The sequence below is a fragment of the Saccopteryx bilineata genome, chromosome 4, assembly GCF_036850765.1.
Source record: "Saccopteryx bilineata isolate mSacBil1 chromosome 4, mSacBil1_pri_phased_curated, whole genome shotgun sequence".
Lineage (NCBI taxonomy): Eukaryota > Metazoa > Chordata > Mammalia > Chiroptera > Emballonuridae > Saccopteryx > Saccopteryx bilineata.
The window spans coordinates 3960910-3988668 of NC_089493.1; the positions used below are offsets into that span (position 1 = coordinate 3960910).

Genomic DNA, 27759 nt, shown 5'->3' on the forward strand with positions numbered 1-27759 from the left:
TATTAGAATCTCTGCCTCATCTGTTGCGTGCATGGTGGGCATGGCCAGGGTGGGCAGGGAGGCTCCAAGCTGCAGGTTTTCTGGGTGTGGCTGGGCTCAGTGCGCCACCTCTCTGCGCAGAGCGGGACTGACGGATCATGTGGCTCCCAAGAGCCAGGCCTTGACCTCACCTCACTTCCCAGCCCGAGGAGGGTGAGGGCCAGCGTTCCATCTTGATCTAGAGCTTTCTGGAAGATGTCCCAGGGGAAGTGATGATTGAGCTGAGTGGAAGGAGACGAGTATGCGCAGGGGATGCGGGCGCACATGTCCAAGCAGGACTGACAAGCACGTGCAAAGGCACAGAGGCCAGGAGCTCGCTCTGGGTACGCGCTGGGGCAGTCAGCACACAGGGCCTTGTAACTCTCCTGTGGCTTGGGCACTGGATCCTGAGGGCTGGGACGGGCAGGAAGGCTTCTGTACTGCAGTGGGGAGCATGGTCCAGGCTGGTTCTCCCCCATCCCACTCTGGCACCCGCCTTTCCCTGATGTCACTGTGCCACCACCAAAGTTGGTCTACCCAGGCCTGGCCTTGTCACCGCTTTCACTTTGCTCTCCCGGAGGATGTGCAGGCACCTAGCCCTGGGGCTTTGGGCCCTAGTTGTACCCCTCCCGGATGAGGTTAGATTGTGACTTAGGCCTGCCCTCCGCCCACCAGGGTGCGAGCTTTCCTTTGTCCCCTGGCCCGGCCCCTAGTGGGTTTTAGGTGGTGCCCATGGGTGGTTAGGTGGCTGCATCACCCGGTGGGAAGTCCTTGCTCAGCCTGTAGAGTTGGTTTTTGCAGGAAGGTTCTGAAGATGGAGGCTTGCTAGCAGATACATTACTACCCTTAAGGAAAAAGGTATGCTGGTTGAAAAGTGAGGTCCGTGCCCTGAGGAACCTTGGGACCAGGGAGAGTGCACAGGCTGCACTGCCCAGGAATTTCTGGGCTATGAAATTCAACCCGTGACTACATGGGCTGGGAGGCCACAGTGTCCTGCCAGGAGCAGCGGGCTAAAGGTCTGCCTGATGAGTGACCAGCCTGGCTGGGTTACCCACTGACAACCTGCCCCCAGCACCCCCCTCCCCGAGGGGAGCATGTCTGGGGGCCAAAAAGGCATTGGGTGGTAGGCCATAGGAGGGAGGGTACAGAGAGTACAGAAGGGCCCTGGGCACCAGGAAGGTCTTGCTTGGGGACCCTGGTTCTGCCAGTACCTGTCACCTACTCTCAGGGTGACCTGGGACAAACTTCCACCCTGGGCTTTGTGTCCCCATGTTATCAAAGGGCTTTGGACCATCTCCAAGCTGCTTACTTTCCCTGAGGGGTGTGACCCCAGGTCCACAGAAGTGAGGTGGGGGTGTGCACAACCCTGGTGGGAAGGAAGGGAGGAGGATGGGTGCATAGCCAGGTGGCTGATCCCCGATTCCGAGTGGAGTGAGGACTCCCCTCTTGCTGTGTCCTGGCCAGTTAAATAGCTTCTCTGAACCTTGACATTTGGGGGCAGTGGATACATCTCTCAGCTCAAAACTTGGGCATCAGGAACCCCTGGGTCCTCTTGGAAACCCCAGGTCCTCATTGCAGGGGTGCCACTGTGGGGGTGGGCACATTTCCTTTTGGAGGAGATGGCATGTGGAGCTGAGGGCCCAGAGAAGCGGGTGGCATGGCTCTGAGGGCGGGGCCTGGGGAGGTGTTGATAAACCCTTGTCCTGATGCCCAGGTACCTGGTGGGTGACCCAGGCCTGCAGACTTTCACATCCCCCAGCCCCAGTTCGTGGGGCTGGCCCAAGGCTCAGGGCTGAGTCCCGTCTTTTCCCCTCTAGACTCCCAGCTGCTCTTTTGGTGACAGCCTCCTATGAGCCCCCTGGGCTGGGGATGGGGTGATGTAGGGGTCAGGAAGCTTTCCTGCCTCGGGGCTGCCCTAGCCCCTGGAAGTGGGCTGTTATAGCCATCATTAAGCAGCAGGAGGTGGTACCTGCGCTGGTCCTGACAGGAAGAACTGCAGGTGCCACAGAAGTGGGGAAGTTCAGGGGCCACATGGGGTGATTTGGTTTGGGGTGAGCAGGGGACTGCACCGTTTGCTGGGTGGCGATGGGGCCCATCTGAGGAGCCCTTCGCAGAGTGAGGGCAGGAGGCAGGCAGCCAGGGCACTGGCCCCTGATGTCCTCCCTCACCGCGGGCGGGTGGGACGGAGTGGGGGACGCTAAGGAAGTTGCACTGCTTGGAGCTGCAGAGAAGGCCGAGGGAGCAGAGGCCAGGCTGGCGTCACAGCCCTGTGACAGCCAAATGGGGCCAATTCCTGGCACAGCTCCCCTGAGCCCCATGGGCCTGGCACCTGCTCAGTGAGAGCGGAGGATCTAGAGGCAAGGTGCAGGCAGATAAGGGGTATCTGGTGGCCACTGCTGGCCTGGGACAGGGGGCAGGCAGGCTCTGGGGTCGGGCTTATCAGTCTCCGGGCCCTCCGGCCCCAGGAAAGGCAGCAAGCTGAGTTCCAATGTCCTGACACTGGTATCACCCTGGCCACTATCACCCTGGCCTTGAGCATGGAGAGCGGGGTGCTTGGCCAGACTCCACCCAGGGGCTGCTTGGCAGGCAGCACAGCGGCTCTCAGCCACTGCCAGGTGACCGTGATGTTTTCTTAAAGACAACTGCTCCGCCCACAGCAGGCCTTTTCTTGGTGGTGAAGCGGCTGGTTTGCTTATTTCATTCATTCCTCCAATCTTTCAGAGAAAATACTGGCCACCCTCCATGCCCACCCAGGGGCCCAGGGCCCAGAATCTGTACCTTAGACACCTGTTGGTTTTGTGACCTCAGGCCCAGATCTTGAAAGGGACACCATGGGACAGGGTGTGCTATAGGGGCGGCCTGGGGTGGATGGCCAGGGCCGAGGAGCAAGACCCCCCCTCGTTGGCCCTGTGCCCAGCCATGCTTCGCCTCCTTTGCCAGCTAACCTCACTACCAGGCTTTCTACCTCGCTTCTCCTACCTTGATTTCCTTCCCTCTCAATTTCTTCAACTTTCCAGTGTGGTGCTGAGAGCAGTTTCCTAAGTCACCCCAGACTGCTCAGAACAGGGAAGCTTCCCGGAAAGCCAGGTGCAGAAGCAGCACAGCGGAGGGAGGCCGCACAGCACGGGGCCTGTTTGGGGAGGAGCGAGCTGCTGCTGACGGAGCCAGCCCCACCGGGACTGGTTGTGGCTGCATTTGACAACGGAGGCACAAGTGACGTGTAATAAATGCAGACTTTGTGTGTAGTTTAAGGGCTTATGACAAATGTCGACACACGTGACACCACCACCCCAATCGAGACAGAGGTGAAGATAGAGATTTCTACCTTTGGTGGTTTTAAAAAGAATTTCAGCTTATGGCATTCATGCTCACGGTAGAACCCTTGGACTGCAGAGAAGTGTGGGTCTGGGTGCGGCCCTGCTTGTCGTGTGTCCCCCCCCCCCCCCCATGCAGCTCCCAAAGAAAGCGGCTGACGGCCTGTCATAACCCCACCCTGACACACACTGCTAGATTCTGGTGTATTTTCTTCTCCTTGTCCCATATGCAGATATACATTTTCTGTGCAGTTTTTTTACATATAGGATATTAAATCACTCACACAAGTTGGTCTTTTCAAACTTACTGTAGCAGAAGCATCTCCCTACATTGTAAAATGCTTTGTGAACATGGTTTGTAAGAAGTCTCTGGTGGTTATTTTGTGATATTTGACTCAGCTAGTGTTGATACTACAGAGTTAGAACTGAGTTTTTAAAATGTTTTATTTTTGGAATAAATAATACATTTACATGGCTCAAAATTCAAAAGATAGAAAAAGGTATGTAGTGCAGGCAACCACTGTGACCAGCTGCTAGTGTTCGTTTCTGTGCAGCTCGTGTCCCCTGGAGTTAAGAACGTTTCAGACCCGCCGGAATGAGAGTACATCTGTGTCCCCCTCCTCTTTCCATTTCCATGACATTGCTACACCCGAGGAGCTCGACATCCGCACAGGAGAGCTCGGTGGCAGACAGCCACGGCCTCTCGTCCAGGAGCAGCGTGCGTATTCATGGCTGTGTGTCACTCCACAAGGGCTGTGCCATCCGTGTTAGTGTTTTCCAGTCAGGACCACGGCTGTGCTGAACGCTTCCCCGCTTCAGGGTCTGTTCTTGAGTCCAGGTGTCTGGGGTGGGGGAGCTGTGGGTTTTCAGATCTCAAGGCTGCTGCTGGACGGCCAGGGGCTGCTCCAGGACTGTGCCGCGTGGGCTCCCAGTCTGCTGCACCTGCCCCTTCCACCTCCTGTCCATCTGTGTCTGAGCTCTCCTCTTCCTGGTGTGAACGTGCGATATCATGTCCCATTTGTTACAATTACTTCCTTTTAGGTTTATGTGGGATTTTTAATTTACGGCATTTTTACATTTTGAAGAAATCATATCTATTTCTCTGTGGCTTTCCCCACCACTTTGACTTTAAAAAGCCCTTGCCATCCAGAAATTAGATACCATTCTCCTACCCCTGGTTTTAAGGTTCCTTTGTCTAATGTTTATTTTGTGCAAATAACTGAGCAGTGGCACAGAGGGGCTGTGAAGTCGCACTCCTGTCCCTCATCTCTGATGCCACCTCCACAGGGGCCTTGCTGGGCTGCTTGATGCCACCGGCCCCTCAGCCCACACTGGCCTCTGTTGTTACTCCCCTTCCCAGGACAGTGAGGGCATCCATCAGCATGGGTCGAGCTCTGGAGCGGGGCTCCAGTCCCAGTGCTTCCTGTGTCACCTTGAGCAAGTTCCTTGACCTCTCAGAGTCTGGGACAAACAGTATTACCCTGTGGGGCCCTCAGAAGGACGAGGTGCTCTGCATGGGAGAGCCCAGGAACACCCCATCTGGCCTTGTCAAGGTGGCGTTTGTGGGAGGAACGTTATTTTGTAAACTCCTCCCTGCCTCCCCCAACACATACACAAAAAGTCCCCCGTGGGATTCTGACCAATTGAGTTAAACCCATACATTCCGACAGAAAGGACTGGTGTCTTTCCACAGTGTGTTTACTCTCCCATCAGGAACGTCAAACATTCTTTCTTGATTCACGTTTTCTTGGATGTCTTCCGGAAGGCTTAGCCACTTCTTGACATGAGCGTGAGATCCTGGGTATGGGATTCCTGCTGCTATCATGTGATCTTTCTGCATGTTGGGTTCCACAGGGCACTTTGATGTTTGGTTTTGTTTCTTGGTTAGACCCGGGGATTTGAAACCCCTGAAGCCTGTCTGCAGTAGCCTGGCATCTGTGAGCCTCGATGAGGAGATGGCCTTGGGCTCTACCTCGGGCAACAAGGGTAACATCTACCTCTGGGTGACCACTCCTGCAGGACCGCCACCCTGGGTAGCCCAGTGCATATGTAAACGGGGCAGGTCACAAAATCACGTCCACTGTGCTCTCCGGGCAGTGGGGCTGGTTGGCAAGCTCTTCCCAGCGCAGGCGGGGATGCCAGCCTCCTCCATGTGTGCCCACTGAGGCACCTTGTCACAGCTCGAACATCAGACTTGAGCTGGCTTGGAAAAAGTCTAGTTTATTGCGCTGTCTCAAAGCACAACTAAAAATGAGAACCAGCAGGGAAACTGTACAAGGCTGAAGTGTTTGAACCTCTCAGGCTGGCCTTGGGTTTTTGGGTTTCATCGCACTGAAGGCCCGCGGGTCCCGAGAGCACTGCCTGCCGTCCAAGGCACAACATCGCAGCAGAGGGGCCACCACCCCCGGGCGGCTCTGCTGCCACCAAACTCTAGGAGAGGGTTCCGTAAAAATGTAGTGTGGAGCAGGAAGCGGGGTCAGCATCTTGCCCTCGTTCAGACCTGGAAGACCCGTTTCACCACTGGCTGGTCCCGGCAGAGGGCACATCTCATCACTCTTCAGCAGGGGCCCGAGGACTGGACACGCTTGCCTAGTGTGAGACAGGCCTGGAGGGCCCAGGCCCGGGGCCAGAGTCCCGCTGTGCCCCTGCGTCCAGGAGGAAGGAGGGTGTGCCCAGGGCGGATGCAGGCCGGGCCGCCGAGTCCCACAGCTCATACGCCAGCGAGGTGACTGGGCACTGCGGGCTGGCTTCAGGGACTGATGTCTGACGTGGTCACAGTAGGCCCCAGCGCCAGCCTTCTGGGGAGCAGCCCAAATGCCCGCCAACAATGCCGGGCTGCCCCCTGGAGCCAGCGGCTGGCCCCAGGACTGCGCCATACGCCGAGGACGCACGGGTGCCCACCTCTCGGAGGCTGCAGCCGAGGGCAGTGCAGGCTCGGGACCCGTGGGAGGAACGAAAGCCCTTCCACTGGTTTCAGAAAGCACATTTCTAAATTTGTAACATTTGATTTCAAATGAGGTATCTTATCCAAGTTTGTAACACAACAAACAGAAAAGGCAATGGTTAGCAGACTCGCCCCGACGCAGGTGAGACGCCACTCTGAAGACATTTAAGTCATGCCCCCTGCCTGCAGGGACGCGTGTGCGGTCAGCTGTCTCACCCACCAGCCTTGAGTGTTGGGCTGCAGGGTGTTCTGAAGGCGGCGAGCGTGCCCTGGCCGGGATGTGCTGTGTTGTGTGCGGGCGTGTTCTCCATCCTGGCACAGCCAGCACCCGCCTCTCACACATGGCCCTGGGCTGCCGTCGGGGTGTGTGGCGCGGAATGTGTGCGGGCTCGTGCCTCTCAGAATAGGGGTGGGACCCTGGGATGGAGAAAAGCCACTGTGGGAACGCATTCAGTGGCTGGAGAGCACTGACCTTTAGCTACTAATGTGGCAGCCTGTCGTGTCTCACAGGTGTGTCCCCTGACCTGCTCTGACTCTCCTGTCCATGGGGGGCTCCCCGCGTCGTCCCCTCAGTGGGACCTGGAGTAGTCAGTGATGAGGACGTGACCACGGCACACGGGTGTCTAGTGCGTGCAGTGTGGCAGCCTGTCCTCACTGGGAGACAACCATGGGGTTCAGAGCCACTGCTGTTGCAGCAACAGCTCCGACCACTTGGCTGGGGCTGTGGTTCTGGAATGAGACAGAAACAAGCACGGGAGAGCAAGGGCGGGGCATCCAACATGGCCAAACGTGTCTGGACGGGAGCTGATGAGGCATGTCCAGGAGTAAGCCATCCAGAACCGACTGTCTCCTCACATCCTGGCTTCCTCCCTCCTGAGTGAAGGCCACAGAGCTCCTTCAGATGACCTCCCACTCGTCCTCCAGGTCCTCAGGATGGGCGCTGGTGGCCTGGCTGCTCTGGGCACCGTGCGAGTGGCTGAAAGTCCTTGTTAGCCGCTGGAGGAGGTAGCCGGGGGGGCCCACTGCCCACAGCTCATCTGATGAGCTCACTGCAGGGACAAAAGCCAGCCACACATTTGTTAATCACCTAGCCTGGGGCGGGGGGCCCAGATGGAGTCAGGAGCTGGTCTACATCCAGACATGGCACTTTCTAGCTGTGGGACCCCGACACACCACCTTGGTCTGTGCCTCAGTTTCCTCAGCTTTAAACTGGACAGCCCAGTGCCCTGCTCCCTTCCTGGGAGCCTGACAGAGCCCGAGTGCCAGGTTCCCTCCATCAGGCGTGACCTGGGGATAGGCCCCTGCAGGACAGTATGTCCTGTGGGGGAGGCTGCTGTGACGGCCCCGCTGACACGGTCCTGGCAGCCTAAGAACTCACGGGGACCCGTGCAGCCCGCGAAGCCCAGCACCTGCCTGTGAGACACGTCACGTGCCCAGGGATTTTCTTCCAGTAGTCTCCGGCAGGGTTTTTGTCGGTGATGCCGTAGCGTCGGGCGAGGTCGCCATTGGGGCAGCGGGCCCACACGGTCCTGGTGCTGAGCGCCAGCTGGCAGGCCTGCAACCCTGTAGCAGACATGGCATCCGTCCTCAGGCCTGAGGGACCACCCCTGCCCCAGAGCCTGCTCTCTCCCAACACTGTCCCTGTTAACCAGAGCGTCCCCATGGTGACAGTGCCCTGCACTGGCTGGGCTTGGAGGGCAGCTGAGGAAAGGCTGCCCTGTTGGCAGGGCTGGCAAAGCCACTGAGAGCTCCAGACCAGTGGACAGAGGGCCCAGGCAGTGCGCGGATGGCCGCAACACGCTGCCTCTGAGCCCCACTGGGCCTGTGCGTGGTGCCGGGGCGCAGGCTGCAGCACCAGGGCATGTGCTTGCCCAGAACTGGGGTCGACTGCAGCTAGCTGGCAGCCCTTTAACCACAGTGACACAGTGGTGCTGTGTGTGTGAGGGGGATGATCACGCCACAGAGTTCCTGGATGTGGACTGCGTTCCTCACACAGGAATACTTGGTCCCGTGCCTGTCACCTGCCCCAGCAGAGTGCAGGACCAGACACTGAGTGTGAAGGCTGTGGCTATGTGGTGTGGCAGACAAGGCCTGTGACTGTGCCTGCCCTCTGCCCATTTCCACAGTGTACAGGTCTGCCCCCTCCACCTGGCCTGCCCCCTACCGTGTGGACAGTGCACAGATCCGCCCCTCTCCACCTGGCCCCGCCCCCTGCCTGTGTGGACAGTGCACAGGCCCGCCCCTCTCCACCTGGCCCCGCCCCCTGCCTGTGTGGACAGTGCACAGGCTGGTCCCTCTCCACTTGGCCCCGCCCCCTGCCTGTGTGGACAGTGCACAGGCCCGCCCCTCTCCACCTGGCCCCGCCCCCTGCCTGTGTGGACAGTGCACAGGCTGGTCCCTCTCCACTTGGCCCCGCCCCCTGCCTGTGTGGACAGTGCACAGGCCGGTCCCTCTCCACCTGGCACATGCTCCCAGTCGGTCCCCACTGGCATCTCCTCGGTGACTCCAATGCGGACGTGCACATTGCACCTGCTGTCGAGGGCCCACAGCATCTGGTCGTTGGGGCTGGAATGGATGCTGACCAAGGTAATCCCGGCAGGCTGGAAGTGGGAAGGGAAGGAGCGGGGAGACACGTTATTTTTGGACAGAGCAAGGTTGAGAGGTATGGAGAATGGAGGTCAGCAATGCCAGACAGGAGGTTCCAGAAACTTTCACTGATTGGTGCTTGCTAGCCTGCCAGCCACTCAGCCACCCACCATCTACCCACCCTGTGACCCAGCGCACCCCACCCCCGCCATCTAAAAGATAGTTACTTCAGCATCTACCAGTTGCCAGGCACTGTGCTAGGAGCTACCAATCAATTTTCTTGGCTCCTGGACTTTAAAGTCTGGTTAGAGACAGGTCTTTCGTCCAGTAGTCACACAAAGAAATACGAGACTGCCCCAGGCGAGAGCTACAGAGTGAACAAGGCGCGAGAGCACATAACTGGGGGATCAGACCCGGGGGTCAGGTCAGGGAAGCTGCCTTAGGTCTGATGGCTACCCCGAGGCTGCGGATGAAGAGGAATGACCAGGAGAGGAAGCAGGGGAAGAGATCGGCACAGGAGGGAGCACGTGGCATGAGGGGCGCCTGGGTGGGCAGGGCGGGTGGCACAGTATGAGGGCATCCCCTTGGGAAGCTGTGGAGGGCCTGCCAGGTGCTGGGACCCAGGCCGCTGACACTGTCCAGAGAGAGAGGCCTGCAGTGTGCTGGAGGGCTGATGTAGGAAACAAGACGCAGTGTGCAACGGGCTTCCCAGCCAAAAGGAGGACTCGGTGGAGGTCAGACGGGCACACAGCCCTGGGCCGGGCAGAAAAGGGGTTCAGCTGGAGGCAGTGTGGAAAAGACCCAGGGTGACAAGGCAGCAAAGGGTTTCACAAATGTCACCCACCCTCAGAGCTCCCGAACATGGCCCAAGAAACGTAACTTCACAAATGCGACTGGAACAAGTCCCAGTGACCTTACTGCTGTGACCAAGCAGGGCCACACGGGGGTGAAGTTCAGTCTGTGAGGCTGCCTCCCACGAGCCATGAGCACAGACCATGTTAGCACCAGGAGACTCGGCGCTCCAGCGGTCGGGCCCAGGCAGTCTGGCTTCCTTTTGAGAGCCTGTGCTCTACACCAGCGGTCCCCAACCTTTTTTGGGCCATGGACCGGTTTAATGTCAGAAAATATTTTCATGGACCGGCCTTTAGGGTGGGACGGATAAATATATCACGTGACCGAGACAAGCGTCAAGAGTGAGTCTTAGACGGATGTAACAGAGGGAATCTGGTCATTTTTAAAAAATAAAACATCGTTCAGACTTAAATATAAATAAAATGGAAATAATGTAAGTTATTTATTCTTTCTCTGCAGACCGGTACCAAATGGCCCACGGACCAGTAACCAGCCCGTGGCTCGGGGGCTGGGGACCACTGTTCTACACTGTCAGGCAGCTGGCAAGGCGGAATGACACAAAGTGGTCTACGGATGTCAGCGTGGTCTCTGTAAAATCCCAGCTGCTGGTGTCTTTGCAGAAATGGAAAAGCCGATCCTAGAATTCACGGGGAATTGCATGGAATCCTGAGTGCCGAAACAATTTTGAAAAAGAACAGATTTAGAATCCCATCCTGAGTTCAAAACTATTTTGATGCTACAGTAATCAAATAGTGTGGCCCCGGCCGAAGGACAGACATGTAAGTCCATGGACTGAGAGTCCATAAATAAGCCCAGACAGCCAAGTGATTTTTTATAAGATTGCCAAGTTCGTTCAATGAGAAAAGAACAGTCTTTTCAACAGTGGTGCTGGGACAACAGGATATCCACATACAGAACAAGGAGGCTGGATCTTTACCTCATGACATATACAAAATTGACTCGAAATGAATAAAAAAAATGTGAGAGCTCAGCCTGGCAGTGGTTTTACAGACATGATACCAACAGCACAGGCAACAAAAAGATGAATTGGATCTCACAAAAATTCCTAACTTTTGTACCTTAAAGGACACCATACAGAAAGTGAAGAAACTACCCACAGAATGTGAGAAAATATTTCCAAATCATATATCTAATAAGGGTCTAGTAACCTAAATAAATAAATCACTTTAAAATCCAACAACAGCCCTGGACAGATAGCTCGGTTGGTTAGAGCATTATCCCAAAGTGTAGAGGTTGCCGGTTTGATCCCTGGTCAGGGCACATACAGGAACAGATTGATGTTCCTCTCTCTCACTCTATCTCACTAAAATCAATAAATAAAAATTAAGAGTCCAACAACACAAAGGACAACCGAATTTTTAAAAGGACATGGGACTTGAAAAGGTAGTCAACATCACCAACTGGCCTTTGAGGAAAGACCAATCAGAACCACAGTGCAATACCTCTTCACACCCACGAGGAAGGCTGGAAAAGAAAATGGAAAATAGGTCTGGCCTTTGGTGAGGCAGTGGATAAAGCGTCAGCCTGGACACTGAGGTTACCTGTCCAAGACCCCGGGCTTTCTCGGTCAAGGCACATATGAGGAGCAACTACTATGAGTCGATGCTTCCCATTCCACTCCCCACCTGTGGCCTTTCTCTCTCCCTCTCTAAAAAAAATCAATAAATAAAATCTTAAATAAGCCTGACCAGGTGGTGGCGCAGTGGATAGAGTGTCGAACTGGGATGCAGAGGACCCAGGTTCGAGACCCCGAGGTCGCCAGCTTGAGCGTGGGCTCATCTGGTTTGAGCAAAAAGCTCACCAGCTTGAACCCAAGGTTGCTGGCTTGAGCAAGGGGTTACTCGGTCTGCTGAAGGCCCATAGTCAAGGCACATATGAGAAAGCAATCAATGAACAACTAAGGAGTCGCAATGAAAAACTAATGATTGATGCTTCTCATCTCTCTCTGTTCCTGTCTGTCTGTCCCTATCTATCCCTCTCTCTGACTCTCTGTCTCTGTAAAAAAAAAAAAAGACAAAAACAAAAACAACTTAAATAAAAAGTGGAAAAGAGCCTGACCAGGCGGTGGCGCAGTGGATAGAGCGTCAAACTGGGATGCAGAGGACCCAGGTTCGAGACCCCGAGGTCGCCAGCTTGAGCATGGGCTCATTTGGCTTGAGCAAAAAAAAGCTCACCAGCTTCGCTGGCTCAAGCAAGGAGTCAGTCTGCTGAAGGCCCGCGGTCAAGGCACATATGAGAAATCAATCAATGAACAACTACGGTGTCACAATGAAAAACTGATGATTGATGCTTCTCATCTCTCTCCCTTCCTGTCGGTCTGTCCCTATCTGTCCCTCTCTCTGACTCTCTCTGCCACATAAAAGAATGGAAAAGAACAAGTTACTGAGAAGCTGTGGAGACACAGGGCCCCCATACACTGCTGATAGGAAGGTGAAATGGTACAGCCCATGGAAAACAGTCTGCAGGTCCCCAAAAGGTTACCAGGGGACCTCGCAACCCCACTCCTAGATGTAGACCAAAAGAATTGGAACAGATGTTCAAACAAAAACCATACGAGTGTTCATGGCAGCAACAATCCTCACCACAGCCAAAAGGGTCCACAACTCAACGGCCGTCAGCTGACGCCCGGGTACACAAGATGTGGCGTATCAGCATACTGGCACACCTCGGAAACGGCAGGTCCGCAGTCCACACCACAGCTGCAAAGCCAATATGGCAGTAGAAAGCCACGTGAATTGTTTCGTTTCCCAGTGCATAGAAAAGCTATGTTTATACTTCACTGTGGTCTGTTTAGTGTGCAATAGCCTTGTGTCCAAAATATGTTAATACCTTAATTAAAAAATACTTTATTGCTAAAACATGCTAACCATCATCTGAGCCTTCAGCGAGCCACCATCAATTTGCAGAGGGCGGGTCCTACCTCCCTGTGCATGGACACACAGCATCTGTGAGATGCAATGAAACAAGGTCTGCCTGCAGCGGACTCTCACTTGCTTGAGCGCAAGGTCACTGGCGCCAGTTTGAATGCGGGCTCATCTGGTTTGAGCAAAAGCCCACCAGCTTGAACCCAAGGTCACTGGCTCCAGCAAGGGGTTACTCAGTCTGCTGAAGGCCCGCGGTCAAGATACATATGAGAAAGCAATCTATGAACAACTAAGGTGTTGCAACGTGCAATGAAAACTAATGATTGATGCTTTTCATCTCTCTCCGTTCCTGTCTGTCTGTCCCTGTCTATCCCTCTCTCTGACTCACTCTCTGTCTCTGTAAAAAAAAAATGTTTAAAAAGAATGAAGGATGCAACTTATAAAGTAAATAAGGAATTTAAGATTTAAAAATTATTTGGCAATGGTAAAAAAATTATGCTCTGGGTACGCTGCCAAAGATTGTGTGTGTATATATGTGCCTATAAGAGTGTCAGTGTGTGTGTGTGTGAGGCCCTGCCTGTGTAGCTCAGTGAAGCATTGTCCTGAGACATCAAGGTTGTGGATTCGATCCCTGGTCAGGGCATGTACAAGAATCAATCGCCTGGCCTATGGTGGTGGTACAGTGGATAGTGCCGACTGGAACACTAAGGTCACCAGTTCAAAACCCTGGGCTTGCTGGGTCAAGGCACTTATGACAAGCAAGCAATGAACAGCTAAAGTGAAGAACTATGAGTTGATACTCCTCGCTCCCCTGGCCCTCTGTAAAATCAATACATAATAAAATCTTAAAAAAGGGTCAACCAATGAATGCATGATGATGCAAATTGATGTTTCTCTCTCCTTTCCTCCCTCTCAAATCAATTTTTAAAAAGTGTAAGTGTAGGCCCTGGCTGGTTGGCTCAGTGGTAGAGCGTCGGCCTGGCGTGCAGAAGTCCCGGGTTCAATTCCTGGCCAGGGCACACAGGAGAAGCGCCCATCTGCTTCTCCACCCCTCCCCCTCTCCTTCCTCTCCGTCTCTCTCTTCCCCTCCCGCAGCCGAGGCTCCATTGGAGCAAAGATGGCCCGGGCACTGGGGATGGCTCCTTGGCCTCTGCCCCAGGTGCTAGAGTGGCTCTGGTCGCAACAGAGCGATGCCCCGGAGGGGCAGAGCATCGCCCCCTGGTGGGCAGAGCGTCATCCCCTGGTGGGCGTGCCGGGTGGATCCCAGTCGGGCGCATGCGGGAGTCTGTCTGACTGTCTCTACCCGTTTCTAGCTTCAGAAAAAAAAAAAAAAAGTGTGAGTGTAAGAGTGTGTGTAGTAGCTCTTGCTTATTAAATGCCCTTTAAAGATGAGTTACAGGCCCTGGCTGGTTGGCTCAGTGGTAGAGCGTCGGCCTGGCGTGCAGGAGTCCTGGGTTTGATTCCTGGCCAGGGCACACAGGAGAAGCGCCCATCTGCTTCTCCACCCCTCCCCCTCTCCTTCCTCTCTGTCTCTCTCTTCCCTTCCTGCAGCCGAGGCTCCATTGGAGCAAAGATGGCCTCTGCCTCAGGCACTAGAATGGCTCTGGATGCAACAGAGCGATGCCCCAGAGGGGCAGGGCATCACCCCCTGGTGGGTGTGCCGGGTGGATCCCGGTAGGGCGCATGCGGGAGTCTGTCTGACTGCCTCCCCATTTCCAGCTTTGGAAAAATGCAAAAAAAAAAAAAAGAAAGAAAAAAAAAGATAAGTTACAACCTGACCAGGTGGTGGCACAGTGGGTAGAGTGTCGACCAGGGACAATGAGGACCCCAGTTCGAAACCCTGAGGTTGTCAGATTGAGCACAGGCTCATCCGGCTTGACAGTGTGGCATCACCAGCTTGAGTGTGAGTTCATAGACATGACCCCATGATTGCTGGCTTGAGCCAGGAGTCACCAGCTCAGCTGGAGTCCCCCAGTCAAGCTACATACAAGAAGCAATCAATGAACAACTGAAGGACTACAACTGAGTTGATGCTTCTCATCTTTCTCCCTTCCTGTTTGTCCCTGTCTCTCTCTTTTTTTTTACAGAGACAGAGAGAGAGTCAGAGAGAGGGACAGATACAGACAGACAGGAACAGAGAGATGAGAAGCATCAATCATCAGTTTTTTGTTGCGACACCTTGGTTGTTCATTGATTGCTTTCTCACGTGCCCTGACCGTAAGGCTACAGCAAACCGAGTGATCCCTTGCTCAAGCCAGCGACCTTAGGTCCAAGCTGGTGAGCTTTGCTCAAACCAGATGAGCCCGCGCTTAAGCCGGCGACCTCGGGGTCTCAAACCTGGGTCCCCCACATCCCAGTCTGACGCTCTATCCACTGCGCCACCACTTGGTCAGTCCTCTTTCTCTTTCTCTTTCTCTCTCTCTCTCTCTCTCAAAAATAAAAGGATAAATTACAGAGCAGGTGCAGGTGATAGGGATGGAGCCACATCCAGTTCCTGGAAGTACCCATAGGTTTAATTACAGCCATCAACCTCCTTTGATATTTACAAACCAAAGGACTGCTCTCAGCTATAAAGTTCCCCTCACGGAAGAGGGGAGGAAACCAAGCCACTATCTCATGTTCTCAAAGACAAACGCTCATTACTAATTACTAGGAACAAGTAAGACCACATTTTATTTATTCCAGGCCACCAGTATTTTTTTTTCAGAGATACAGAGGGATAGACAGGGACAGACAGATAGGAACGGAGAGAGATGAGAAGCATCAATCATTAGTTTTTCATTGTGCGTTGCAACACCTTAGTTGTTTATTGATTGCTTTCTCATATGTGCCTTGACCATGGGCCTTCAGCAGACCGAGTAACCCCTCGCTAGAGCCAGCAACCTTGGGTTCAAGCTGGTGGGCTTTTTGCTCAAACCAGATGAGCCCACGCTCAAGCTGGTGACCTCGGGGTCTCGAACCTGGGTCCTCTGCATCCTAGTCCAATGCTCTATCCACTGTGCCACTGCCTGGTCAGGCACAGGCCACCAGTATTACAGGATAAATCATTCCTCTTTCCCATTAATCAAGAGCCTCTCCAGGCAGAATTTATTTTATACACTGACACCTTGACTAGACATAAAGTTCGATTAAGGAACGCAGTTTTCACATGATGCGCTACGTCTACACTGCTGTTCCCAAGGCCCTGTTGCTGTGTACACTGGCTGCCGCCTGTCCCCAGGGCCCACAGCATTATCCTCGGGCTAAGGGACTCATCTTAGTTGTCAAGTGCAGTGAAAACACTGTTCAGCTTAGATAACGGGAGCTGGAAATGTGACACGTCTGTGTTTCCTGGATAAGACAAGCTTGTTTTTGAGTTTCTGGCCCCAATTTTATCATCTGGTGTACTCCCCCGAGCGTTCTGACTCCGGCCTCACTCCTCGGAGCTGTGGTTCTGGTGACTGCAGCAGGTGTTTCTGGTGACGGGTTACTGCGCCTCTGCTGGTGGAAGCTGCAGTCAGGGAAAAGCCTCCGCCCTTCACCAGGGATTTCAGCAGGGCTGTTTGATCTGACTGGATGAGACAGCAAGTCCCACGAGGAGAGGACTGTGCTTTGGAGGGTGCACTGGCACATTGGCGTGTGAAGGCATGCATGTCTGGACTCCAGCCCCTTCCTGTGAGCTGCTGAGACCACTTCAGTGGCCTCCTAACTGGTGTCCCCACACCACACCATCCTGCCTGGGCTGCCGAACAATCTGCGCCCAGCAAGTGACTTTGGCCACAGCCCCCGTGGCTGCAGGGTAACCCTGGCCCTGTGGTGCTCCACCCTCCACGGTGGGCGCCACCCTCTTTCTGGCCTCACGGTTTGCCAGGTCCCCCAGCACTGGCTCTCAGCAAGCGGGGCTTCTCACTCCCCTTGCTGGGGTCCTCCTCGTGAGTCTGCTCTGCACAGCCCAGCTCCCACACTGCCCACTCCCTCGGCCTGCACACTCACACACACACACATACCCAGGCCAAAACAAAACAGAAAACAGAACAAAAACAAACATGAAGATGTCACAGACAAAGGACATTTCTCTAGGCAGACGGTTTTGGTATGGACCTTATGGGAACGTGGATAGAATTCAGCAGGAACATTTGAGGAACACCAGGTGGATTAGCTGACAGCCTGCAAGCAGCAGCACAAATCACACAGGCCAGCTCCTTAGAAACAAAGGGTGACGCGCATGGAGGTGTCACAGGGCCAGTTCTGCCTCCAGGCGGCCTCTCCTCCTGTTTTCATTAACCTCTAGTCCACCTCATATTTGGGACAGGTGGTGAACTTGACTTTCCTTCGAGGGTCTGGGGTCTACATTGTGCAGCCCAATGCTGAGGTAGGGTTTGTTCAGTCCTGTGTCACTTGGCTCCCACAGCGGCTGTACTTTCTGACTTCTGTTTGGTCTTCTTAGTTCTTCTGGGTTTCCTCCTGGGGCCGATTCTCTTCCCACTTCTGGTCTATTCAAACTTCAGATAAGCTTGAAAACCGGATTCCATTGTTAACAGGCCTGTGCTTAGAGTGCCAGCAGATTCTCAGGGCGAGGGGCAGAGAAGTCAGGAGGCCCGGACACCGTCTCCCACTCAGCCGGGCCCTGAGGCAGTTCCCCTCCCCTGGGCGGCGACCAGGCCTGTCCAGGCCGCTTTGGCTGGGTCTCCCCCACTCCGACTCCAGGGTGTGGGCTCTGGCTGCCTGCCTCCGGCCGAGCTCCCAGCCATGCAGGCCTTCTGGGGCAGTGAACCCCGGCCCTGCGTGCTTCCCGGAGCCCTGCGGAAGGTACCGGGCCATCTCCTGGGAGCAGCTCTGCTGTCATTTGTGGAACACATCTGGCTCAGATACATTATTTGGAGAATGAGTTCTGCTAAAAATGTTTGAAAAGGGCCGACCGAGCTGAGTGAGGCCCCAGCTGCCGGGCTCCGGACAGAAGAGCAGCTGTGTCTTTCCTCTCCTAGTTGGCCACCTATACAACCAGAGGTCCCCTCCCCGGTGACTCCGGTCCTGGCCCTGCGTCTGATCTGAGCCGTGACTTAGAGGCTCAGCATCTGCTGACTGCTAAAGAAAAATGCTCAGAAACAGGTTTCCTGGGCAGTGGTCACATCCTGTTCCTCCTGAGCGGAGCCAGGTGATGCAGTGACCGCCATTTCTGTCCAGCACTGGGGACCCTGTCCCTGATACCAGCACAGAGGACTGTGCCTGCAGTCGGGATCAGGGGATCAGGGCCCCAGCGCTGTTGTGAGTCTGCAGAAACCTTACCCCTGCAGCACTGGCCCCTGGCTGTCTCCGGCAGCTTCTCACGTGGCCGCTGCTCAAGCGAATGCCCTGGCGCTGAGCCTTGCTGGCCGCTGCTGCACATCAGGTCTGGGACTGCCCTCCAGGCTGGGGGGTTCCCTGGAGGCGACCTTTGGCTAGCTCCTCCGGGACCACCTGCAGCCCTTCCTGGGGCTGGCAGTGATGGGGGCACTGGGTCTTTGTTTTCAGCATGAGTCATCCAATGCCAACGAGCCAACACGGGGCCCAGGCGGCCACCTGTGTTGGGACGGTCTTTAGTGCAGCCTGCAGACCAGGGGGAAGGCAAGGGCACCCCCAGGGAAGGGTAACAGTTCTCAGACACCGTGTTGGAGGCCTCCTCTCTTCCCCTGCAGGCAGCAGCTCACATGCCCAGGAGCCCCGTCCACAACCGGCACACCCAGAGCCATCTGAAGACAGGAGGAAGGGGGACAGAGGAAGTGGATGCCCTCTGAGGGTCAATAACCAGAAGTGTGGGGGCGGGGAGACGACCTACACCACGGCTCTCAGCACCCGGTGTGCCCGGCGTGCGGGCTGCGAGACACCCAGAGCTGCCTAGGAAACAGTCACAGAGCCGCCCCCCCCCCCACCCACCCACTGCCCTCACTGCCTTCTGAAACACCTCTAGCCAGAGGGGAAGAGATGAAACAGAAAGAGGGTAAAATCTCACAAAGAAGCAGAGGAAAGAGCCCCAGGACTTTGGAAGCTGGAGGGCGGTGGGTGAGGAAAGGCCGGAGCAATGACCAGAGGCATCCATGCCCCAGCAAAGCAGCCCACAGTGGGTGAGCAGAGGCCGGAGCAGGGCCCAGGGGCCGGAGCAATGACCACAGGCATCCATGCACCAGCGAAGCAGCCCACAGTGGGTGAGCAGAGGCCGGAGCAGGGCCCGGGGGCCGGAGCAATGACCACAGGCACCCATGCCCCAGCGAAGCAGCCCACAGCCAGCCCTGCACTGGAGAAGGGGGCCACGAGCCCCGCCAGGCCCTCCGGGCTTCCCGCAGCTTTGTGCCGATGACCGCTCTGATGCCCAAGGCTGCCACCATCTAAGGAAAGCCTCTGCCACGAACACAAAAAAGAGAGGGAGGACAGGCGACGTGGAGGACAAGGGACCACACGGGAGAAGAAAGCTGAACAACTAAGAGCAGCACAGGAGCGCCCAGAAATTAAGCCGTGATCATGACATAACCCAGTAAAATTGAGAACATTTTCTAGAAAGTAGGATAAAAGCATAAAGAGATAAAAAAGACAGGACAGAAAAGGTAAGAAGAGTGGAAGCTACTTTGGGAAGTCCATGGGGCAGGAACATGACCTCCAGAAAGCAGAGACATAGGAGGGCAGAGGCAGGAAGGAGGTTGCCGCAGGGTAAGGGACACATCCCAGAACAAAGGCCACAGGCGACAGCACATAGGAGGAGACAGCCTCCCCCCCCCCAGGCACATCCCTCTCTGTCCTCAGAACACTGGGGACAAAGAGGCTTTACAAACTTCCAGAGAAAAAGCAGGTCAAATAGCAAGGATCAGCTATCAGAAGGGCTTCAGACTTCTCAAAGGCCTGCGGGATGCCAGAAGGTAATAAAGAAGATCTTCACTTTCCAACCTAGACTGCTGCGCCCGCCAAGATCAAGGGAGAACAGGAGCGAAGACTTTCAGACAGGTGGTATCTCCAGAAGTTACCTGCCTCGCGTGAACCCTCCTTGGGGACGGCTGAAGGACAAACTCCACCAACACAGAGAAAGAGGGAGATACGGGCTCTGGGCGCAGGGAGGGGAAGGCGACCCCCGGTGGACAGGGTGACCACAGCCACCAAAGCTCCAGCAGGGATCCCTCCAAGATGACCTGATGTGTCCAAGAACAGAGAGAAAACAGAGATAACGGGCAGAGAGTTGGGGCTGACTGTGTGAAACCATACAGACAACTAGATGGAAAGATGAGAGGTCAGTTCCAGGGGAAACAGTCTGGCCGGTTGGATCAGTGGTAGAGCGTCGGCCTGGCCCGGCGTATGGAAGTTCCGGGTTCAATTCCTGGCCAGGGCACACAGGAGAAGCGCCCATCTGCTTCTCCACCCCTCCCTCTCTCCTTCCTCTCTGTCTCTCTCTTCCCCTCCCGCAGCCAAGGCTCCATTGGAGCAAAGTTGGCCTGGGCGCTGAGGATGGCTCCATGGCCTCTGCCCCAGGCACTGAGGATGGCTCTGGTTGCAGTGGAGCAACAGCCCAGATGGGCAGAGCATCGCCCCCTGGTGGGCATGCCAGGTGGATCCCGTTCGGGCGCATGCCAGAGTCTGTCTGTCTGCCTCCCCACTTCTAACTATGGAAAAAAAATAAAAAAAATTTAAAAGTCCAGGGGAAATAGTCACAGAGACAAGCAAAGGTAGTGAGCTCACTCCCTGGATCAGCTGTGGAGAGGGCACGTGCCGTCACGGCCCTGCGAGTGCTGGGCGGCGCTGTGCCTCCGGGAGGACGGAGGCAGGCAGGCCGGTGCGCGGCCACGCAGGAGCTCAGCACCTCCTCTTCCAGTGGGGGTCACTGAACACACCTGGAGCTAGAACCCGGGTACAGCCCCGAGCTGACATTCAGGAACAGGAAGCTAAAAAGGGAACGTGGCGGGGAGGGGCTGGCAAACCTTGTAGAACTACCTGACGGTAACCTACCTACTCACAGGTATGACTGATGAAAACAAAATGGATTCTTTTTGGGTCTCGCAACTTCACATAACATAATCATTTCCTCAAACCTGGAAAACTGGCAGCCATATTTCTTCAAACCTTTTCCACGTCCCCCTTCTTCTTGCTCTTCCTTCAGGACATGGGTTGTGTTCGTATTGGGCCACCCATCTGTCCACCCGACTTTGGAGGCAGACATCAGTACAGAGTTCTGGGGGCGCTCAGAGGAGGTGCCCTGGAACAGAAGGGCTGCACCTGACCCACAAGGTTTGGATCCTTTGTAAAATGTACCTGTTCTTCTGATCATAAAAAACAATCTTGCCCATTATAGGCAAATAGGGAAGACAGAAATGAGGTTTTGTTTTTGTTTTTTCTGAGAGAGAGCAAGACAGACAGGAAGGGAGTAAGATGAGAAGCATCAACTCATAGGTATGGCACTTTAGTTATTCATTGGTTGCTTCTCATACATGTCTTGACCGGAGGGCTCTGGCCGAGCCATTGACCCTGTGGCTCAAGTTGGTGAGCCAGCGCTCAAGGTGCAAGAGCCCGCACTCAAGCCGGTGTCCCTAGGGTCTCAAACCTGGGACCTACCATCCCAGGTCAATGCTCTATCTACTGCGTCAGAAACGTTGTCTTTTTTTAAGATTTTTATTTATTGATTTTATGGGGGGGGGGTTGGAGCGAGAAGTATCAACTCATAGTTGTTTCACTTTAGTAGTTCATTGATTTGTTAGTCATGCGCGCCTTGACTGGGCAAGACCAGGGTTTCGAACCGGCAACCTCAGCATTTTAGGTCAAGACTCTATCCATGGCACCACCACGAGCCAGGCAGAAGTGAGTATTATAATCACTCAAAATCCTTTGACCAAAAATAGTAACTTTGTTGTAGATTCTTCTAGGTATTTAGTGGGATGTTCTCATTTTTGGTTTCTGTGTTTTACAAAACTGAAAGCAAACCCCACACAGTTCTTCCGAGTACACGGTGAGCACAGTAAAAACAGACGCTTTACCAGGCGTGTGCATGTGTGTCACCTTCCTCCTGGCGACGGAGCGTGCTGGCTGTGGCCTGCACAGGAGGCCTGAAACGTTTCTAGTGAGTGGCAAAGGCCAGCTCCAAAGCCACTAAAGCTCCTGCACTACCCGGAACAATCCTCCTTATCAACACCTGCCAGAACATGATTTTAAATGGTGTTCCAAAGTACATCCTTAATTATTTATAATAACTTGTGAAAACTTGCTAAGTGGTCCCCTCACCACCAGTGTGGGGGCCACAGCTGCACTTAGCATACAGTCTCACTGGGTTCTTTTTCTAAAAAAATTCTTTAATTGATTTTACAGAGAGATGGGGGGGGGGAAAGGGAGACAGGAATATTGATCTGTTCTTGTATGTGCCCTGATGGGAGACTCAACTACAACCTCTGCTCTTTGGGACAATGCTCTAACCAACTGAGCTTTTAACTACTTTTTCCATACTAATATGTTAATTGCAAGATATTCAGAGAAGAGAGGTAAACTAAAGGAAGGAAAAACCAGCCACAATAGCACCGCCCTGATGGAGCTACTATTAGCACTTTGCTGTAGTAGAGACAGAGAGAGAGTCAGAGACAGAGACAGACAGGCAGGAACGGAGAGAGATGAGAAGCATCAATTACCAGTTTTTTGTTGCAACAGCATAGCTGTTCATTGATTGCTTTCTCATATGTGCCTTGACCATGGGCCTTCAGCAGACCGAGTAACCCCTTGCTCAAGCCAGCAACCTTGGGTCCAAGCTGGTGAGCTTTTTGCTCAAACCAGATGAGCCCACACTCAAACTGGCGACCTCGGGGTCTCGAACCTGGGTCCTCCGCATCCCAGTTCGACACTCTATCCACTGCGCCACTGCACGGTCAGGCTTTGCTGTGAATCTTTACAGACTTTTTCAGTGGATACTTTTTTTTTTTTACACAAAAATAGAACCATCAAACACATTTTGTAACTGATAATGTTATTCATCAACTACTGTGAGCATTTCCCCATGGGATACAAATACTTCCATGAAGCCACACGTCAGAGCCCTGTGACGTTGGGTTTCACTGTGGACACATCACTCCCTCAGCAAGGCTGTGAACACACCCACTTAAGGAGCAGAGGCCCTCCAGGCACTAACCCTGTAGCCAGCACAGTTTTCTCTCTTTCATAGTAAAAACCAGGGGCTGCTGGGGTGATACTGTCTACCGCTCTGGCCCCGAAGCTCTCTGCTCTCTGTCCAGAATGCCGTCACTCCCATGCTGCGGGGAGGCTGTGCGGTGTCGGGGAAGGTCCTGTCCAGGGACCAGGCTGACTTGCTGCTCAGCGCTGTTCATGAGGACATGGAGAGGGACTGAATCCACAGCATCCCAGAGAGGTCAGAGAGCTGGCCTCGTCACCCCCAAGGCTAATGCTTTAATTCCAGGAGCAAATACCCCCAAACTCTTAGAAGCAGGGGCTCAGTTGTACCCACCGAGCTTGGCTTTGGGGTGTGGGTCCCCCTCCCCTTCCACTGTCTCTGTACCCGGGTGTGGGGGCCTCTAACAGCTCAGCGGGTACCACCAGAGGATGGAAGGAGTAACAGTGACATTGAGGGTTATGTAGCATGGCCTTAGCTCAGGAGCCAAGAGAAAAACTCCTTTAACTGCGCTGTCCTGCTGCCCTGAGATGAGGTTTTCCTCTGATGGATCAATGGAAGGTGCAGCTTGGGAAGCGGGGTCCTCTCTAACACTGCTGCTTCTCTAATGAAAGCCCTCCTGTTGTCAGGATGAACTGCTCTAAAGATCTTGGTATGTAAAGTTACATCGAGTTCCAGCCCATCTCCACTGCAGCATCTGTGAGCATGACATTCTCACCGGTATTCCCTATAGGGGAATGTTTGTATCTTTATTTTATTTGTTGTTCATATAGCTAAGCATAACTAAATAAGCTGAATTTAAAATACTTTTTTTTTTGCAGAGAGAGAGGAAAGGAGAGAGATGAGAAGCATCAAGTCAAAGTTGTGTCACTTTAGTTGTTCACTGATTGCTTCTCCTAAGTGCCTTGACTGGGCAGGGGGCGCTCAAGCCAGCGACCTAAGACTTCAAGACAGCGACCTTTGGGCTCCAGCCAGTGACCTTGGGATCGTGTTGATCCCGCGCTGGCAACCTTGGGGTTTCGAATCTGGGATCTCAGCGTCCCAGGTTAACGCTCTGTCCACTGTGCCACCACCAATCAGGCTAAAATAAATTTTAATGTTAGCTTGGCCACCTGTAGTCATATCTGTCTTAGTTTTCCAAGTGTGTCTTTTCCAGGCAGAGTAAAGGGCCCTAGAGAAACCGATGGAGCCTACCAGTGTGTGGAACACAGGCACCAGGGCTCAGCTCTGCTCAGGAGACAGAGGGGAGCACCAGGCACAAAGCAGATCTGTCTGAGAGAAGAGGCAGGGCCTGGCTGGGGCGCAGGAGCCGGACCACCACCAGGACCACCTTCCTTCATCTGCACACACAGTGCCAGCAGCACCGGAAATCACAGCAGCTGTGCTACTAGCTTCAGAGATCATTTTCATGGGAACAAAAATTCTCCAGCTGACGCAGTGAACTCCAAAAAAAGATGCTAAATACAACTATAAATATTTTCTCCAAATCCAGCTAAATGTTAGCAAGTCTGAAAACTGAGTCATTTGTTTTCAGTGCTTTGTTAAAACTTCACCCCAAAACTACTACACAAGGGAGGTTTTACCAGAGACGAGAACAGGAAACAGAAATAGAGAAATTGCAACTAATTCCAGAAGACTCCTGTGGCTCATGCTGTGCCCTTCAGCATCCATCACCTCGTCCATTTGTTCCAAACGCAAATGCGTCCTGCACGCAGACCAGGAAGCTCAGGTGAAGAATAAATAAAATGAAGTAGAAAGAGGTGGGTCATGATTAAAATACATAAAGCACTGCCCTGGCCAGTTGGCTCAGTGGTAGAGCATCGGCCTGGTGTGCAGGAGTCCCAGGTTCGATTCCCGGCCAGGGCACACAGGAGAAGCACCCATCTACTTCTCTACCCCTCCCCCTCTCCTTCCTCTCTATCTCTCTCTTCCCCTCCCGCAGCTGGGGCTCCACTGGAGCAAAGATGGCCCAGGTGCTGAGGATGGCTCCACGGCCTCTGCCTCAGGCGCTAGAATGGCTCTGATTGCGGCAGAGTGACGCCCCAGATGGGCAGAGCATTGCCCCCTGGTGGGCATGCCAGATGGATCCCAGTCAGGCGCATGCAGGAGTCTGTCTGACTGCCTCCCTGTTTCCAGCTTCAGAGAAATACAAAAAAACAAACAACAACAACAAAAGCCCATAAAGCACTGACATTCGAACACCTGGATTTAACCTGATGTCCTGACTTTCTAAACCCTTTCTGTGAAGCCCCCCACCCCCATGCTGGACTCATCTTCCCAAGACTCTGCAATTCCTGGATTTGGGCAGCTTTGTCCTAAAACACCATGTGTGAGGGCACGCTACAGGGACGCAGTCAATGCTCTGGCCCAGGCTCGGTCCTCAGCACCCAGCTGGGGTGGCACACACATAGAGTCCAGCATGCCACCTTAGCCATGAAGCCTTGGGCAACTTTCTGATCCTCTCTGAGTGGGGTTTTCTCCAGAATAACCACTTACGGGGAGGCTGTGAGGACTATATGGGAAGGTGTGCTTAAAGCACTTAGCCTGGCACAAGGTGAGTGTCCCCCAGCAGCGGTACCTGTGGTCACTTGGATCTCAGCAACTAAGTGGTCAGTTCCAGTGCAGACCCCCACCCAGACCATGCCAGGATGGCGGGGCTGGGTCCCAGACCAGGCTGGTCACTCACTACGGTTGTGATGCTGGACAGTTGCTCAGTGGTCCCAAGTAGCATGCTTCTCTGTCAATGGGGAGAACCACCCCTGACTTCTACCCTCTGGAGTGAAAACAGGGTTGGGGACAGAGCAGTGCTGGACAAAGTGCTGTACAAAGACCTGTGCAAATGTGAGCCTGATTTTCCCCCCACAGGAACCCAAGTGAAAAGCGTTTTGAACCTACAAATTCCAGGGCAGAGCGAGTTCTTCTGCAGCACACTAAAAGCTCACTGAGTGAGGAAACGGGGCTCTATTCAGCAGGATACTTGAAATGGTTACTGTTTAACAGCACATTAAGCAATCGCTGCTTTATTCAGAGCACAGCTCAGAGGCCCTTTCATGTGAATTTGTTCTACTTTGGCCACTTTACAGGGCAAAGCTGTTGATCACTGCAGTCAAGAGAGCACTCCAAGTAAGCCTTTCTTCTCCCAATTTTAGCTCTGCTTCCGAGAGGTTATTCTAGAATCTAAATGGAGGAAGAGTTTGTGGTTTCACGGTCTCCAGCACAGCCCTGAGGCTGAGCCGTGGGCAGGAGGGGACGGAGCAGCTGCAGAGAGCAGCACAGTGGAGGCAGGCAGGCTGGGACCCTGCTGCCTGTGCCCACTGGCCGGCCACTCCACTGCATCCTGGATGGTGACCCGACAGGCAAAGGCCTAGAGAAGGCACCTATGTGCTCACCCCATTCACCAGCATCCTGTATCGCCACCGCCCCGCAGACCGCGCTCGCCCACCCAGCCGCCCTCCCTGACCCTGGCATGGCTCCGTGCTGGGGCCCTGCACGCTCTGCAGTCCGAACTCCTCCCAGTCTTCCACTGGGTGGAGTATATGTGACCGGTACTGCCAGGAGCTGTCAGAAACACTAGCAGGCAAAGCACTGTGCACAAAACAGTGTGGAAGAAAGACTGAAGTGGAAAGAGATGAACTAGAGAGTAGAGAGAGAAAAATCTACAAAACTCATACTTTTTTTTTTTTCTTTTATTTTCAGCTGGAAATGGGGAGAGACAGTCAGACAGACTCCCGCATGCGCCCAAGCATGCGCCCAAGCGGGTTCCACCTGGCACGCCCACCAGGGGTGACGCTCTGCCCACCAGGGGGCGATGCTCTGCCCCTCTGGGGCGTCGCTCTGCCACGACCAGAGCCACTCTAGCGCCTGGGGCAGAGGCCAAGGAGCCATCCCCAGCGCCCGGGTCATCCCTTGCTCCAATGGAGCCTTGGCTGCGGGAGGGGAAGAGAGAGACAGAGAGGAAGGAGGGGGGGGGGTGGAGAAGCAAATGGGCGCCTCTCCTATGTGCCCTGGCCGGGAATCAAACCCGGGTCCCCTGCACACCAGGCCGACGCTCTACAGCTGAGCCAACCGGCCAGGGCCAAAACTCATACGTTTTTGAAAAGATAAAAAAATGACAAATTTTAGCTAGATTAAGAAAAAAAGAGACAAATTTCTATAGTAAGAAAGATAGAAGAGAGGGGACACAATTACCAACCTTACAGAAATAAAAAGGATTACAAGGGAATTAATGAACAACAGAATGCCAATAAATAAGGAAACAGATGAAATGAAAAAACTCCTAGGAAAACAAACCGTTCAGATTAAATCAAGAAAAAACAAAATTTCGAATAGACCTACAACAACAGACTGAATCTGTAATAAAAAACCATCCCACAAAGAAAAACCCAGGCCTTGACCTGCGGTGGCACAATGGATGAAGTGCTGACCTGGACCACTGAGGTCGCCGGTTTAAAACCCTGGGCTTGCCTGGTCAAGGCACATATGGGAGTTGATGCTTCCTGCTCCTCCCCCCTTCTCTCTCTCTTCTCTCTAAAATGAATAAATAAAGCCTTAAAAACAAAACAGGCTTACACTGATAAATTCTACAAATGCTTAAAGAATGATTAACACCAATCCTTAAGAAACTCTTCTAGGCCCTGGCCGGTTGGCTCAGTGGTAGAGCGTCGGCCTGGCGTGCAAGGGGTCCCAGGTTCGATTCCCGGCCAGGGCACACAGGAGAAGCGCCCATCTGCTTCTCCACCCCTCCCCCTCTCCTTCCTCTCTGTCTCTCTCTTCCCCTTCCGCAGCGAGGCTCCATTGGAGCAAAGATGGCCCGGGCGCTGGGGATGGCTCCTTGGCCTCTGCCCCAGGCGCTGGAGTGGCTCTGGTCGCAACAGAGCGATGCCCCGGAGGGGCAGAGCATCGCCCCCTGGTGGGCAGAGCACCCCCCCCCCCCCCCGTGGGCGTGCCGGGTGGATCCCGGTCGGGCGCATGCGGGAGTCTGTCTATCTCTCCCCGTTTCCAGCTTCGGAAAAATACAAAAAAAAAAAAAAAAAGAAACTCTTCTACAAAACATGAAAAAAA

The 27759-nt window shown here is 54.1% G+C and overlaps 1 protein-coding gene and 1 non-coding gene across 3 annotated transcripts in view; one reads left to right on the forward strand and one right to left on the reverse strand.

Annotated features, from left to right (window-relative positions):
* Positions 1-3716: 3716 nt before the first annotated feature.
* The window catches only part of TECPR2 (tectonin beta-propeller repeat containing 2), a 100419-nt gene continuing 76376 nt past the window's right edge, over positions 3717-27759 (reverse strand). Inside the window, exons 18-20 of one of the 2 annotated variants that reach the window (XM_066278197.1) lie at positions 8735-8876; positions 7686-7839; positions 3717-7321 (exon numbers count right to left, since the gene is read on the reverse strand). In XM_066278197.1, the coding sequence (XP_066134294.1) occupies positions 7174-7321; positions 7686-7839; positions 8735-8876 (444 nt within the window). In that variant the 3' untranslated portion in view covers positions 3717-7173. Of the gene's footprint in view, positions 7326-7685; positions 7840-8734; positions 8877-27759 lie in introns of both variants that reach the window. The other variant, XM_066278196.1, reaches the window with a different exon arrangement.
* Positions 8074-8202, forward strand: LOC136336705 (small nucleolar RNA SNORA76). Its single transcript, XR_010731533.1, has one exon. It is a non-coding gene; the product is annotated as a small nucleolar RNA SNORA76 (small nucleolar RNA).